Source organism: Dermacentor albipictus, chromosome 1 (genome assembly GCF_038994185.2).
Source record: "Dermacentor albipictus isolate Rhodes 1998 colony chromosome 1, USDA_Dalb.pri_finalv2, whole genome shotgun sequence".
NCBI classification, from domain to species: Eukaryota; Metazoa; Arthropoda; class Arachnida; order Ixodida; family Ixodidae; genus Dermacentor; species Dermacentor albipictus.
The window spans coordinates 519858068-519872931 of NC_091821.1; the positions used below are offsets into that span (position 1 = coordinate 519858068).

Below are 14864 nucleotides of genomic sequence, written 5' to 3' on the forward strand. Positions count from 1 at the left end.
TGCAAATGAACTTTAGGCACTCACCATTGTATAGCGTGTCCTTGTAGCGGTTCTGAAAAAAAAAAAGCAGACTGTAGCGTAAAGCCCATAATGGATTGTATTTAGAGCGCTTTCGGGCCCGGTCATCTAGCACCACACGTAGATGGAAGTAATTGTGGACGCTCTGGTATCGCTCGACATTCGAAAAGCGGCCAAATGAACGACACATTTGTCAGAACCAGTCTCGCGATCGCAGTTGACGTTAATACGTTTAGGGTTGAGCCACTATAGAGGCACAAGGTATTACCATGGTCGAAAGGTGGTATGAGGCGTGAACCAGCACCGGACTGCTCTTCGCGCTTCCCTAGGAATACTCATTGCCATCTAGCGGAGTCCCCGCTGACCTTGGGTATGGCCTCCGAAATGCATGGGAGGCTTGCCAACGATTAGGAAAGCGTAAAGGCCCAACCACTGTCATGCGTTTGCACGCTTCGGCACGCGCCAATGCGTGAAATGCGTCAAAATCGTCGGTCGCAAACAGACGTCGCCGCATGAGAAGACGCCAACACCAATCCGAGTCCTTCGACGTGCACACGGTGCACGACGGCGTCCCAAAAAGACAGCGCTGATACTAGGTCGACATGACCGACGACCGTGGCAGCACGACGTGAATCTGTGAGGAGTTCGAATGGCGCCGACAAGTTCAACCTGCCGACTCTCATAACAACGGTCTCAATGTGATCGTCTGCTGAAACACCACACCGATTTACGATTGTGGCAATGCCCGTTTGCTGTGCGTACATTTTCTTGTGCTGGAAAGAAATGAAAACATGGTTTCGAAGACTCAAGTCTGGATAATAAGCACTCACCTAACGCCGATGTTGCTTACATTGTGCGTAGGCAAAGCGCATCCATCGAGTTTGTAACTGGCGAGTGAACGAGCCCAGCTGAGGGATTTCGTCGAAGGAAATGAGTTTTCAGTACCGTTTGGCGCTGCCCCGATTTGAAATATGGCACTCTTCGCGTGGTGCGTGATGTGGTGAATGAACTGTGGAATCTCGGGTGGTGAACCACGGCGTGTTTTGTGTGCGAATTAGGTGGTCTACGTTGACCCAAGTTTAAAGGGCAAGCTCTGCGCTGTGTCCAGCAGCAAAAATAACGTTCGAAAGCGGAAGACACTAGTAACCGAACAATGCGAAGTAGATCTTGAGCCATGCAGTGTCTTTCAGCTGAATATGAGATCTTCGAATCGGAATGTGAAGTCCAGTTCAGATAAAGCTTACAGTACTCCTTCACTCAGTACTTGCAAGTGCAGGCGTCTTATGGGCTAGTTGGGGATCAATCGCTCGTGCAGCGCTCAAAAAACTTATGCACTAAAGGAAACGTGACGCAGCGCTGTCTCCTTTCAGTCAGTTCATCGCTGTGCTTGCGAACTACAAAAAGAAACTATCTCTTTGCAGTATGTGTACAGTGTGCAATGCATAGGAGGGCGTTCATCATACAAGACATATGCAATACGTGCCCTTCACGCTATTGAATTTGTATGTCGTATATTGTATGATTTCCACTCACCTGCTATGTTTCTGAAATTGTATTCTGCTGTGTGCCTTCCCCAACTAGAATACGCATCTGTAAGTGGAGGTGCAACGTGCAAATCTAATTCTAACCTCATTAAACATGTCCTAGATAATCTGAAATCTATCTTCAAGCACCACTCTTGCCATACCGGTGACCATAGTCTGGCCCGCTAAAATAAAGCTCAACTCACACCTCTAGACTGAAGACGTAATTAATCAGACTTTCTGTTCCAGTATAAGGCGGACAATCGGATTGCACATTCCCCAAAACTTCTTGGTCATATGCAATTTTTCGTGCCACAACAGTATACCAGGCAGCATTCCTCATTCTCTGCCTGGCCTTGTAAAAACGACTGTCGTCTATATTGTCACGTGGTAGAGACGTTAAAGAACAGAGTAGCAATACTGTGAAACACAAAACTAGCTTGTATTGGGCGAACCTGTGCCCACAAAGACAGGCTACACTTGAAGTACAACAATAGCGGCGAACACAGTCGGCGATCTTCGAAAATCTGATCTGCGGGTCAAGCGTGTTGGCTTTATTTTTATTATTACTTCTTTATTTGAAAGCATGCCTTTAGGCATAATACAAAATATGTTAAAAATACACGAACAGATTCCGTGTCGGCTTTTATACATCCATCGTCAAATGTTCCAGAGCAATCGCTGGGACCCGCGTGCCTTCCACAAAGTTCCACATTATTCGCGTCGCGAACTCATGCGATCAGATTATAGACAGCGGACAGAACCATCGATAACATTCCAGAAACTTCTTTTAGATGCACGCGCGCCCTGCGCTGTGGGATAACATTGGTTAGGTGGTGAGAAGTGGTCGCCCGATAAAGATAAAGAAATACGCGTGTCATTACCCCCCCTCCCCTTTAAAAGCATCGTCCCGATGCTACAAATATAGGAGAGTGAAACACAAAAGCGCACTTATTAAACAAAAGTAACAAAACAACGAAAAGAAGTAAGTGCAAAGGTCGGCTACGCGAAGTCCCAAAGTTCAATAACGCTGGTAGTATGGCTTGAGTCGCACAACGTGGACTATTTCAGGTCGTGAGTGGCGCCGCTGTGATAGCGAAATGCCGACTAGCACGACCTCATTAGTCGAGCGCGCCAATGCGTCGGATGATCTTGTACGGTCCGAAATAGCGACGCAAAAGCTTCCCGCTCAGCCGTCGTCGGCGTAGAGGGGTCCAAACCCAAACATGGTCACCGGGCTGGTACTCGACGAAGCGTCGTCGGACGTTGTAGTGTCGGCTGTCTGTACGCTGCTGGTTCTTGATCTGTAGGCGGGCTTGCTGTCGGGCTTCTTCGGCGCGCTGGAGATAGGTCGCGACGTCAAGATTCTCTTCGTCGGTGACATGCTGCAGCATGGTGTCGAGCGTCGTCGTCGGGTTCCTGCCGCAAACCAGCTTAAACGAGAGGATCTGCGTTTCTTGCACCGCCGTGCTGTAAGAAGCGTTACGTACGGCAGGACCGCGTCCCACGTCTTGTGCTGGACGTCGACGTACATTACTAGCATGTCGGCGAATGTCTTGTTCAGACGCTCCGTGACACCATTCGTCTGTGGGTAGTAGACAGTTGTCCTCCTGTGGCTTGTATGACTGTACTGCAGAATGACTTGGGTGAGCTCTGCTGTACACGCTGTTCCTCGGTCGGTGATGAGGTCTTCTGGGGCATCATGTCGCAGCAGAAGGTTCTCGAGGAAACATTTTGCCCATTCGGCTGCGCTGCCTTCCGGTAGTGCTTTAGTTTCAGCGAAGCGGGTGAGATAGTCCGTCGCCATGACGATCCACTTATTTGAGGATGTTGACGCCGGAAATGGTTCCAACAAATCCATTCCGATCTGCTGAAATGGTCGGCAAGGAGGTTTGATCGGCTGTAGTAGTCCTGCTGGCCTTATCAGTGCTGTCTTGCGTCGCTGACAGTCTCGGCATGTCTTGATGTAACTGGCAATGTGGGTGGTCTAACGCGGCCAGCAATGCCTTTCCTGTATCCTCGCCTGCGTTCGGGAAAATCCGAGGTGCGCAGTGGTTAGATCGCCAAGTCATGTAGGGCATACAGTACTTCTGGACGCAGCGCTGACGGAGCAACAAGAAGGTAGCTGGCACGGGCTGGTGAGAAGTTCTTTTTTACGAGCAGGTTGTTTTGTATTGTGAACGAAGACACACCGCGCTGAAATGCCCTAGGTACTACGTCGGTGTGCCCTTCCAAATACTCGACAAGCTTTTTCAGCTCCGAGTGTGCTCTCAGCGGAGTCTTCCGCGCTTAATATGCGAAGAAAGGCGTCATCATCCTCGTCATCTTGCACCGGAAAATCAATGGAGGCGCGGGATAGGCAGTCAGCGTCTGAGTGTTTTCGTCCGGACTTGTAGATTACCGTGACATCATATTGTTACGTAAGAAGACACCGACGAAAAGCTATTTACAAGTATATTTACAAGGCAATACGCCGCAGTTGACCAAGAGGCAACAGCCCGCGCTAGCTTCCAATCGTCGCCTTCGTCTTCTTCCTGCGCGGCTCTTTGTCATTGGGAATACTACCCCGTAGCACTACCCCCGGCGGCAAAAGCGCCGTCCCGGAGCGACTAAAGGCTGGACTCTGAAGCAGTGTAGTAGCTCTTGAGCCTACTGACGTGCACAACATCACTAGACGCCAGAGTAGATGACGAGGTTGAGCTCACAGGAGCAATTTCATAAGTCACAGGCGTCACCTGGCGCAGCACGCGGTAGGGCCCGGTGTACCGCGAAAGGAGCTTTTCGGAAAGTCCAACGTGACGACAGGGCTACCACAGGAGCACGAGTGCACCAGGCGAAAACTGTACGTCACGGTGGCGGGCGTTGTACCGACGCTGCTGCGTGGTTTGCGAGTCCGTCAGTCGGGCACGGGCAAGCTGGCGTGCATGGTCGGCGAGGGCGATGGCGTCGCGCGCATACTCGGTTGTTGAGGTCGCAGCAGGAGGAAGTACCGTGTCAAGGGGCAAGTTCGGTTCGCGACCGTAGAGGAGATAAAATGGAGAAAATCCGGCGGTGTCGTGCCGGGAAGAATTGTAAGCAAAGGTGACGTAAGGAAGGGCAACGTCCCAGTCGTGGTGGTCCTTCGAAACGTACTTGGACAGCATGTCGGTAAGAGTACGGTTTAAGCGCTCTGTCAGGCCATTGGTTTGAGGATGGTATGAGGTAGTCAGCTTGTGTTGAATAGAGCAGGAACGCACAATGTCGGCGATAACTTTCGAGAGGAAGTTACGACCACGGTCAGTAAGGAGCTGTCGCGGGGCGCCATGCACTAAGATAATGTCACGCAAGAGAAAGTCGGCGACGTCAGTGGCGCAACTGGTAGGTAGAGCCCGCGTGATAGCGTATCGTGTGGCGTAATCAGTTGCGACGGCTACCCATTTGTTCTCAGAGGATGACGTGGGAAAGGGACCGACGAGGTCTAATCCAACACGAAAAAACGGTTCCACAGGGACGGTGATCGGCTGGAGATGACCGGAAGGTAGCACCTGAGGTGTTTTCCGACGCTGGCAGGGATCACAGGCAGCAACATAGCGGCGGACGGAGCGAGCAAGACCAGGCCAATAGAAGCGGCGGCGGACGCGGTCGTACGTGCGGGTTACGCCAAGATGTCCTGCAGTGGGTGCGTCATGCATCTGAAAGAGCACAGTTTGTCGTAGATGTTCTGGTACGACAAGAAGAAGATCAGGGCCATCAGGGAGGAAGCTCCTTCGGTACAGAATGCCGCCCTGGAGGACATATCGGCGAACGGATGCGTCGGTAGGTGTAGAGCGCAGACGCTCGATGAGTACTCGCAGCGATAGGTCTCGGTACTGCTCATCGGCGATGTTAGCGAAGGCAGACACAGAGAAAATGCCGTCGGTGGTACTACTGTCGGCGTCGTCAGGCTCGTCTACCGGGTAGCGAGACAGGCAGTCAGCGTCCTTGTGTATAGTCGGCCAGATTTGTAGGTGACAGAGAACGAATATTCTTGGAGGCGTAAGGCCCAGCGACCAAGTCTTCCTGAAGGGTCTTTCAAGGAGCATAACCAACAAAGCGCGTGATGGTCTGTGATAACGGAAAAGGGTCGGCCATATAAGTATGGGTGGAACTTCGCAACCGCCCAAACTAGGGCCAGACACTCACGCTCAGTGATGGAATAGTTGCGCTCCGCGGGCGAGAGGAGCCTGCTGGCGTAAGCGATAACACGGTCGTGGCCACGCTGGCGTTGTGCCAGTACTGCGCCAATTCCGTGACCGCTGGCATCAGTACGGACTTCGGTAGGCGCATTAGGATCGAAATGGGCCAGAACGGGAGGCGTTGTGAAAAGATCGATGAGAAGCGAGAATGCAGAGGCCTCGTTATCGCCCCACTGGAAAGGGGCGTCTTTTTTCAAAAGCTCGGTTAGTGGTCGTGCTATGGCCGCGAAATTTTTGACGAAACGGCGAAAGTACGAGCAAAGGCCGATGAAGCTGCGCACATCCTTGACACACTTCGGAACAGGGAAGTGCGTAACAGCATAGATCTTGCCAGGGTCCGGTTGCACTCCGTTCGCGTATACGAGATGTCCAAGGACGGTAATCTGGCGACGGCCGAATTGGCACTTCGATGCGTTGAGTTGCAGACCGGCTCGCCGAAAAACGTCCAGGACTGCTGAGAGGCGCTCGAGGTGCGTAGCGAATGTTGGGGAGAATACTATAACGTCGTCCAAGTAGCACAGGCACGTGGACCATTTGAAACCGTGAAGAAGGGAGTCCATCATGCGTTCAAAAGTGGCAGGAGCGTTACATAGGCCGAACGGCATCACCTTGAATTGATAAAGACCGTCGGGTGTTACAAAGGCAGTCTTCTCGCGATCGAGATCGTCCACGGCAATCTGCCAATAGCCGGAGCGAAGGTCAATAGAGGAGAAATAGCGAGCACCGTGGAGGCAGTCAAGGGCGTCATCAATCCGAGGTAGGGGATACACGTCCTTTTTTGTAACCCTGTTAAGGTGCCGATAATCCACGCAAAAGCGCCATGAGCCATCCTTCTTTTTTACCAGCACAACCGGTGACGCCCATGGACTACATGACGGTTCAATAATGTTCTTGGCAAGCATTTTGCGAACTTCGGTGTGAATCACTTGACGCTCAGCCGGTGATACTCGATACGGGCGGCGATGAATAGGAGGAGCATCGCCGGTATTAATGCGATGTTTAACAGCAGTTGTTTGGGCCAAAGGACGATCGTTAAAGTCAAAAATATCTTGGTAGGAAATCAGAACGCGGTAGAGCGCACGAGCGTGCTCGGAGGGCATGTCGGGTGCAATCAGTTTCTGTAAGTTGGCGATGGTACAAGTTAACGACTGCGATGGTAGAGGAGGGTCGGTTGAATTGTCGTCTACTGAGATCGATGCTACAGAGTGATCCTCGAATGAGCAAAGTTGGGCCAGAGACATCCCGCGTGGCAGCGCTTGTGTCGTCAAGGCAAAATTGACCACTGGCAGGCAGACGCAATTCGCCGTAATAGATAAAATAGTATGAGGTAGTGTGATCCCGTGTGTAAGGAGGACGTCTTGCATAGGAGCCGCGATGTAGTGACCGTCGGGCACTGGTGGGGATGACACGAAGTCAACGTAAGTCAGTGCCGAAGGTGGCAAGCGAACGAAGTCGACGGAACTGAGGCGAGGAAGGTGTTCTTCAGCGGGGTCCAGAACAGGCAGGTCGAGGCGGAGAGTACTGGCGGAGCAATCGATGAGAGCAGAATGTGCGGAGAGGAAGTCGAGGCCAAGGATGATGTCGTGGGGACAGTGAGCGATGACTGTGAATAGCACGGTAGTGGAGCGATCGGCGAAGGAGACGCGGGTGGCACACATACCAATTACGGGGGCTGTTCCGCCATCGGCGACACGGACAACAGGCGTCGTGGCGGGCGTGATTATTTTCCTCAGCCGGGTACGAAGATCCGCGCTCATTACCGACAAATGCGCCCCAGTGTCTATGAGAGCTGATACAGGAACACCGTCGACTTGCACGTCAAGAAGGTTCAGATGAGTGGGCAACGTCAGGAGAGGATTTGGCGGCGTAGGGAGCAATGCAGCGTCACCTCGAGGCGCTGCATCGTCTAGTTTTCCGGCTGGGAGCGGCGTCCGAAGGGAGTCGGCGAATAGGAACGACGGGGCTGGGGAGAGCGAGATTGTCGTCGTTGGGGCGAAGGCGAACGAGAATAGGGGCGGTTCGGCGCAGGAGAATCGGTGGCGGCATTATCTGAGCGGGCAGCATAGGGACGAGAAAGGCCACCTGGGGGGCGAGAGTAGGCAGTATATGTAGACTGGTTCAGGGAACTCCAGCGACTGCGGCAGTGCCGAGAAATGTGCCCAATTCGATGGCAGTGAAAACAAATTGGCTTGTCGTCTGCAGTGCGCCATTCAGAGGGGTTGCGGAAACGTGGTGGGTAAGAAGGTGCGGGACGGGGTGGAATCGAAGATGCCGGGTGGGGATCAGGGCGATGGGCCGAGCAGATGGTGTGAATACCCATGTTGGCGAACTCCTGGCAGACAACTGCCTGGATCAGGGAAACAGTGACTGCGGGTGCATTGGAGGGGCTGGAGTCGAACGCAGCCGGATAGGCGGCCTCGATCTCACGCCGGACAATCCTGGTAACATCGCCAGTGTTGTTGGGACGAGGAGCGTCGGCACAGGAAGATGTCGCTGGGGTGTTGGGCAGACGGGCAAACTGTTGGTCGATACGTCGGCTTTTAGCGAATTCCAGGCGGCGGCACTCTTTTATAACTGCATCCACCGTCGCGACGTTGTTAAATACGAGCAAGTTGAAGGCGTCATCGGCAATGCCTTTGAGGATGTGGGAGACCTTGTCGGACTCAGTCATGTGTGCGTCAACTTTGCGGCATAGAGCCAAGACGTCCTGAATGTACGTGACGTAGGGCTCCGTTGACGTCTGCACACGACCGGAAAGCGCCCTCTGCGCGGCAAGTTGGTGACCGTAGGGGTTGCCGAACAAGTCTCGAAGCTTTTGCTTAAGCGAATCCCAACTGGTCAGCTCATCTTCGTGCGTCCGATACCAAACTCGAGGTGTGCCGCCGAGGTAAAAGACGACGTTGGCGAGCATGATAGTTGGGTCCCACCGGTTATTGCGGCTGACGTGTTCATAAAGGCTGATCCAATCCTCGACGTCTTCCCCATCATTTGCCGAGAATACGCCAGGATCACGGGGAGCGGAGAGCGTGATGTAGGTCGTCGAAGGGGCAGCAGGTGTCGGAGCCGGTGGAGTCGGGTTGGCGTCGCCGGGAGCCATGAAGGTAGGCACGACGTACCGTCCACTGCGAAGCTCCGTGACGAGGTACAGGGAACGTCCACCTCCACCAAATATGTTACGTAAGAAGACACCGACGAAAAGCTATTTACAAGTATATTTACAAGCCAATACGCCGCAGTTGACCAAGAGGCAACAGCCCGCGCTAGCTTCCAATCGTCGTCTTCGTCTTCTTCCTGCGCGGCTCTTTGTCATTGGGAATACTACCCCGTAGCAATATTCTTGCAGTCTGGGGCTCCACCGTGCCAGCCGTACTGAAGGCTCCTTTAAGTTAGCTAGCGAACACAGCGCGTGATGGTCGCTGACGACTTTGAATGGCCTGTCATATAGGTAAGGGCGAAATTATGCTGTAGCCCAAATGATGGCGAGGCATTCCTTTTCATTCATAGAATAATTGCCTTCCACGTTTGACAGTGACTGACAAGCATAAGATATCACCTGTTCTGTCCGTCTTTCATCTGGACTCGGACGGCAGCGAGGCCTAGGCTACTAGCGTCAGTGTGGATTTCGGTATCGGCGTCTTCGTCGAAATGTGCAAGTACCGGCGGTGACTGCATGCGCCATTTGAGTTCTTGAAATACGTCAGCCTGCGGCGTTGGCCACTTGAACTCGACATCGGACTTCGTTAGATGCGTTAGCGGCTCAGTGATGCGTGAAAATTTCTTGGCAAAGCACCTGTAGTAGGCACACATGCCAAGGAATCTAGGCAATGCCTTCTTGTCGATGGGCTGCGGGAACTTTGCGATGAAAGCTGTTTGCTACGGGTCGGGGCGTACTCCGGATTTGCTGATGACGTGGCCTGGGAACAGAAGCTCACCGTAAGCGAAGTGGCACTTTTCTGGCTTCAGGGTGAGCCCTGATAATTTGATGGCCTCTAGTTTTTCCGGCGAAGACGACTGCCACTTCAATCCTGCTAACACCGTTTCCATGACGCACTGGAACGTTGCAGGCGCCGAGAACAGTCCGAAAGGCATGACCTCGAACTCGTAGAGGCCGTCTGGCGTGATGAAGGCAGTCTTTTCGCGATCTCCCTCGTCGACTTCTATTTGCCTGTAGCCAGATTTGAGGTCGATCGATGTTAAGTATTTAGCGTTGCAGAACCGATCCAATGCATCGGCTGTCCGTGGAAGGGGGTATACGTCTTTCTTTGTGATATTGTTCAGGCGACGATAATCGCCGCAAAAACGTAGGGTTCCGTCCTTTTCCTTCACCAGGACAACAGGAGACGGCCATGGGCTTTTCGACTGCTGGATGATGTCGTCGCGGAGCATTTGGTGGACTTGTTGCCTAATAGCTTCACGTTCTCGCGTCGAAACTCGGTAAGGGCTCTGGCGGAGCGGTTGAGCGCACTTTTCGGTTATTGTGCGCCGCTTCGCAACTAGTGTTTGCCGAATCCTCGATGACGTCGAAAAGTGGTCCTTGAATTGCCGGAGAAGACTTCTGAGCTGTTGCTGCTTGCTCACGGGAAAACTTGGATTTACATCAAAGTCTGGTTCGGGAACTATGGTCGTCGGGTTAGATGCGGCAGAACTGGAGAGAACATACGCATTACTGGCTTCCAATATTTTCTCGATTTACGTGATCGTAGTGCCCTTGTTGATGTGTTTGAACTGCTGGCTGAAATTTGTCAGCAATACTTTAGTTTTTTCCTTCGTGCACTCAAGCGATCCCTCTTGTGACGCAAATTTCACGGTCTAGCAGTAGACGTTGGGCACGCTAGATGACGCCTTCTACGTCGGCAGGTGTTTTGGTGCCGACGGAAATGACAATGCTGAAGCGAGGCGGGATGGTGACGACTTTTGACCACGCTTAAGATATGCTGACTACGAGCGCTCTCCGGCGGTATCGCTTGATCTTCCGACAGCGTTATCGACTTCGAGTTCAGGTCGATGATTGCACCATGTTGATTCAGAAAGTCCATGCCGCGAATGACGTCTCGTGAACACTGTTGTAGGATAACGAAGGTGGCAGGGTAAGTCCGGTCATGAACGGTAATTCTTGCCGTACAGATTCCCGTCGGCATAACGAGGTGTCCTCCAGTGGTCCGAATTTGAGGGCCTTCCCATGCAGTTTATCTTTCTTCAACTGGGCGGCGATGTGTCCACTCATTACGGAGTAATCGGCCCCTCTGTCCACTAAGGCGGTAACTGCGTGGCCGTCGAGACGCACGTCGAGGTCGGTGGTTCTTTGTCTGGCGTTGCAGTTAGGTCTCGGCGTCGCATCACGGCTGCGTCGTGTTGAACTGAAACTGGAACGTCGCGTCGTGAGGTCATGTTTCGTCGTCGTATTCTTTGCTTCCACACTTCGTCGGGACGGTGGCGTGTCGTTATGTCGTCGAGGTAGTTTCTTCGGCGTCTTCGTCGGCGGCGGAGGAGCTTTCTCAGTTCGACTAGCAGCAACCGCACCTCCATCGGTTGCTGCTTTTAGTTTCCGGATTTGGGCTCGCTGATCGGCCCCGGCCTCGGCCAGTGTATGGACGGCGCTGTGGCGACAGGTAGCGGCCTGGTGACGGCGAACGGGACGGCCGTCGAGGGCTCCACTGAGTAGCGACGAGATAGTCGGCGATGTCACCAGGGCGTTCACCTGCTCTCGGGCGCTGTGCGTTAATGGCGATGCCTCGCAATCCCAGGTCGCACTATGGGCTTCGGCTGTACACATGGCCGGCTTCGCCGTAGTGGTAGCAGAGTGGGCGGTGGTCGGGGGCGCACCAAATGTCTGTCTTCCTCGCGTAGGTGCACTGGACCACGGGTGACCGTACTGGTGGCGGCGGCGGCGGACGACGGAACTGCGGCGTTACAGGGCCGTGGCGCGGTCGCGGAGGGGAACCTTGACGGCGTGCGATGGCGGCGTAGGTCATCGCTTCTGGCTGCGGATGCGATAATTGAGGTTGCATCTCAGGAACTCCCAGCGATTGTTGAACCTCATCTTTTACGATGTCAGCTATCGAAGCTACTTGAGGCTGCGACGAAGGCAAAACCTTGCGCAGTTCTTCGCGCACAATGGCCCTGATGGTCTTTTGGAGATCAACGGAGCCCAGCGCTTGGATGGCGCTCTGAGGTGTGAGCACTTGGCAGTTATATTGCCTAGTGCGCATTTCTAAAGTTTTGTCAATCGTCGTAGCCTCTGTCAGGAACTCAGCTTTTGTGTTCGGTGGGTTTCGGATTAGTCCGGCGAAAAGTTCTTGCTTTACGCCTCGCATCAATGACCATACTTCTTTCTCTTCGGACATTTCCGAGTCGGCGTGCCGGCCCGGAATCTCTTCTGTGAAGATGGCGATGGTCTCATTGGGTAGTTGGCCTCGGGTTCCCAGCAGAACTTCGGCCCTTTCTTTTCGGACAACGCTCGTGAACGTCCTCAGGAAGTTACTGCGGAACAGGTGCCATGTTGCAAGGGTGGCCTCCCGGTTCTCGAACCAAGTCCTCGCTGCACATTCCAAGGAGAAGTACACATGTAGCTTATCCTCAGATGTCCAGTTGTTTAAGGTCGAGATCCTTTCCAAGGTTTCGAGCCTGGTTTCCGGATCATCCGACGTAGCTCCGCTGAACGTAGGAGGCTCTCTGGGTTGTTGAAGTGCGACAGGTGACATTGGGGCTGCGGCTGTGGTTGTCTTGGCTAGAATCTTTTTAGTCTTCTCAGGTAGAAGTCCGTGCTCCTGGGGCAGCTGTTGTAGACGACGGCTTGCTCGTTGGTCCGGGACTACGTTGGTGCTCTTTTTGCGGTCCGGGATTGGATGACGGCTTGTCGGGGGCATCCAGGACATGAACGAAAAGCACCTTCACCAGACGTCACGTGGTAGTGACGGTAAAAAACAGAGTAGCAATACTGTGAAAGACAAAACTAGCTTTTATCGGGCGAACCTGTGCCCACAAAGACAGGTTAGACTTATAGCGCAACGATAGCGGCGAACACAGTCGGCGATCGTCGAAAATCTGATCTGCGGGTCAAGCGCATCGGCTTTTATACTGCAGTCGTCGAATGTTCCAGAGTAATCGCTGGGACCCACGTGCCTTCCTCAAAGTTCTACATTATTCGCGTCGCGAACACATGCGATCAGATTAGAGACAGCGGACGGAACCATCGATAACATTCCAGCAACTTCTTTTAGATGCAGGCGCATCCTGCGCTGTGCGATAATATTTGTTAGGTGGTGAAAAGTGGTCGCCCGATAAAGATAAAGAAGTACACGTGTCAATATTACGTGACTCCAAAAACATGTAATAAGAATTCTGCCTGTATTGACATATTTCAGAGTTCATTTCCTGAGTTATGCATATATGTAGATAACCATGCCGCACGATTACCTTCCTTTGTGCTTACTCGTATTCTTTTTCCCTATTTGCTTCTCTATCTCGCACTATTTTGTCTACCACATTTGTATCTCTTAAGTGCACCAGTAAGAATGTTTTCTAGCTGTTCCTGGGCCCTACTAATTTAGTTTTTTTTATTTATTTTATTTATTGATCTGATTTATTTATTTGCAAGTACCTTACAGGCCTTCGAGAAGGCATTGTGTAAGGGCGGGGGGGGGGGAACGACAACACATTCATATGGAATAGGGGAAAAATATCAGTACAACGAAAAGAATATTCACGCAACACTGAAAATTATTACGACATTAGCAAATACAATACGCTGAGCATAATACCATTATAAACGTTTTTGTATGTATAGAGTAATAAGCATAGTAAAAAATTAGGATCACTGAAATTCTTTGATAAGCTTGTAGAGAAATGCCGGAAAGAAATTAAAAGACGGCAAGATGTGTCAAATGGCTGAAACGGTATATTGATTCATTGGAATACTGCGAAATGCAGTGTATCGATTGCGAAGCGATGTTATCTGCTACAGCGTTCTATAAAAGGACCGCACGAGGCAAAGCTGAAAAATTAAAAGCATCTGTATTGCTGTAGCTGAACTTATTGTTCAGTCTTTGCGACGCCGAGGATGCTTTTTTCTGGTTCGATAAGGATAGGCCAACCGTGTAAATGAATGCATGATATAATAATAGCACGGAAATATCACGGCGAGTAGTAAGTGGTTGCAACGAAAGATCTACTTTAATTTGACTGGTTACTATAAGATTTTGAAATGAAACGGCTCGCTCTATTCTGGATGCTCTCCAGAAGGTCAATGAGCTATTTTTGATGTGCAGACCACACACAAGAGAGCTACTCAATTTGTGGCCGTACGATAGACATGAAAGCTAGTTTTCTTAGTGGTGAAAGCGCAGCTCCTAAGTTGCGGTGCAGATAGCGTAATGATCTGAAGGCGTTAGATGAAACGGAGGTGATTTGATAAGTCCATGAAAGCTTTGGGGGAAAGAGCACTCCTAAGTACTTTTATTCTGTGGTGTGGACAGCTATGTTCGAATCCAAACAATGAGAAAAGTTAGAGGTAACACTCTTTCGAGAAAAAGAAATTACTTTTCACTTCAACGTGTTTAGTGACACCATACACGCGGCAGATCAATCCGTGATGTGTTCAACATCACTTTGGAGTGCCGCGGGGTCAGCAGACCAGTTAATCAAACGGTATATAATGCAGCAATCCTGCAATATCATTACTAATATGGATGAGATAGTTCAAGTGGCTGAGGAGTTCTATAGAGATTTATACAGTACCGGTGGCACCCACGACGATACTGCAAGAGAGAGTAGTTTAGAGGAAATTGAAATCGCACGAGTAACGCCGGAAGAAGTAAAGAAAACCTTGGAAGCTATGCAACAGGGGGAGGCTGCTGAGGAGGATCAGGTAACAGCAGATCTCTTGAATGATGGTGTGGAGATTGTTCTATAAAATCTGGCCACCCTGTATATGCAATGCCTGATGACCTCGAGCGTACCGGAATCTTGGAAGAACACTAACATAATTCTAATCCTTAAGAAAGGGGACGCCACGGATTTGAAAAATTATAGACGGATCAGCTTACTGTCCGTTGCCTAAAAAATATTTACTAAGGTAATCGCAAATAGTATCAGGAGCACCTTAGACTTC

At 51.5% G+C, this 14864-nt stretch overlaps 1 protein-coding gene across 4 annotated transcripts in view; it reads right to left on the minus strand.

The window, feature by feature from the left end:
• LOC139054901 (uncharacterized) overlaps positions 1-14864 on the minus strand; it is a 443055-nt gene that overhangs the window by 86002 nt on the left and 342189 nt on the right. For 3 of the 4 annotated variants that reach the window (XM_070532627.1, XM_070532629.1, XM_070532628.1), the window contains one exon: positions 25-52. The exons of the other annotated variant lie outside the window; for it this stretch is intronic. In XM_070532627.1, the coding sequence (XP_070388728.1) occupies positions 25-52 (28 nt within the window). The remainder of the gene's footprint in view (positions 1-24; positions 53-14864) is intronic. 4 annotated transcript variants of the gene reach the window in all.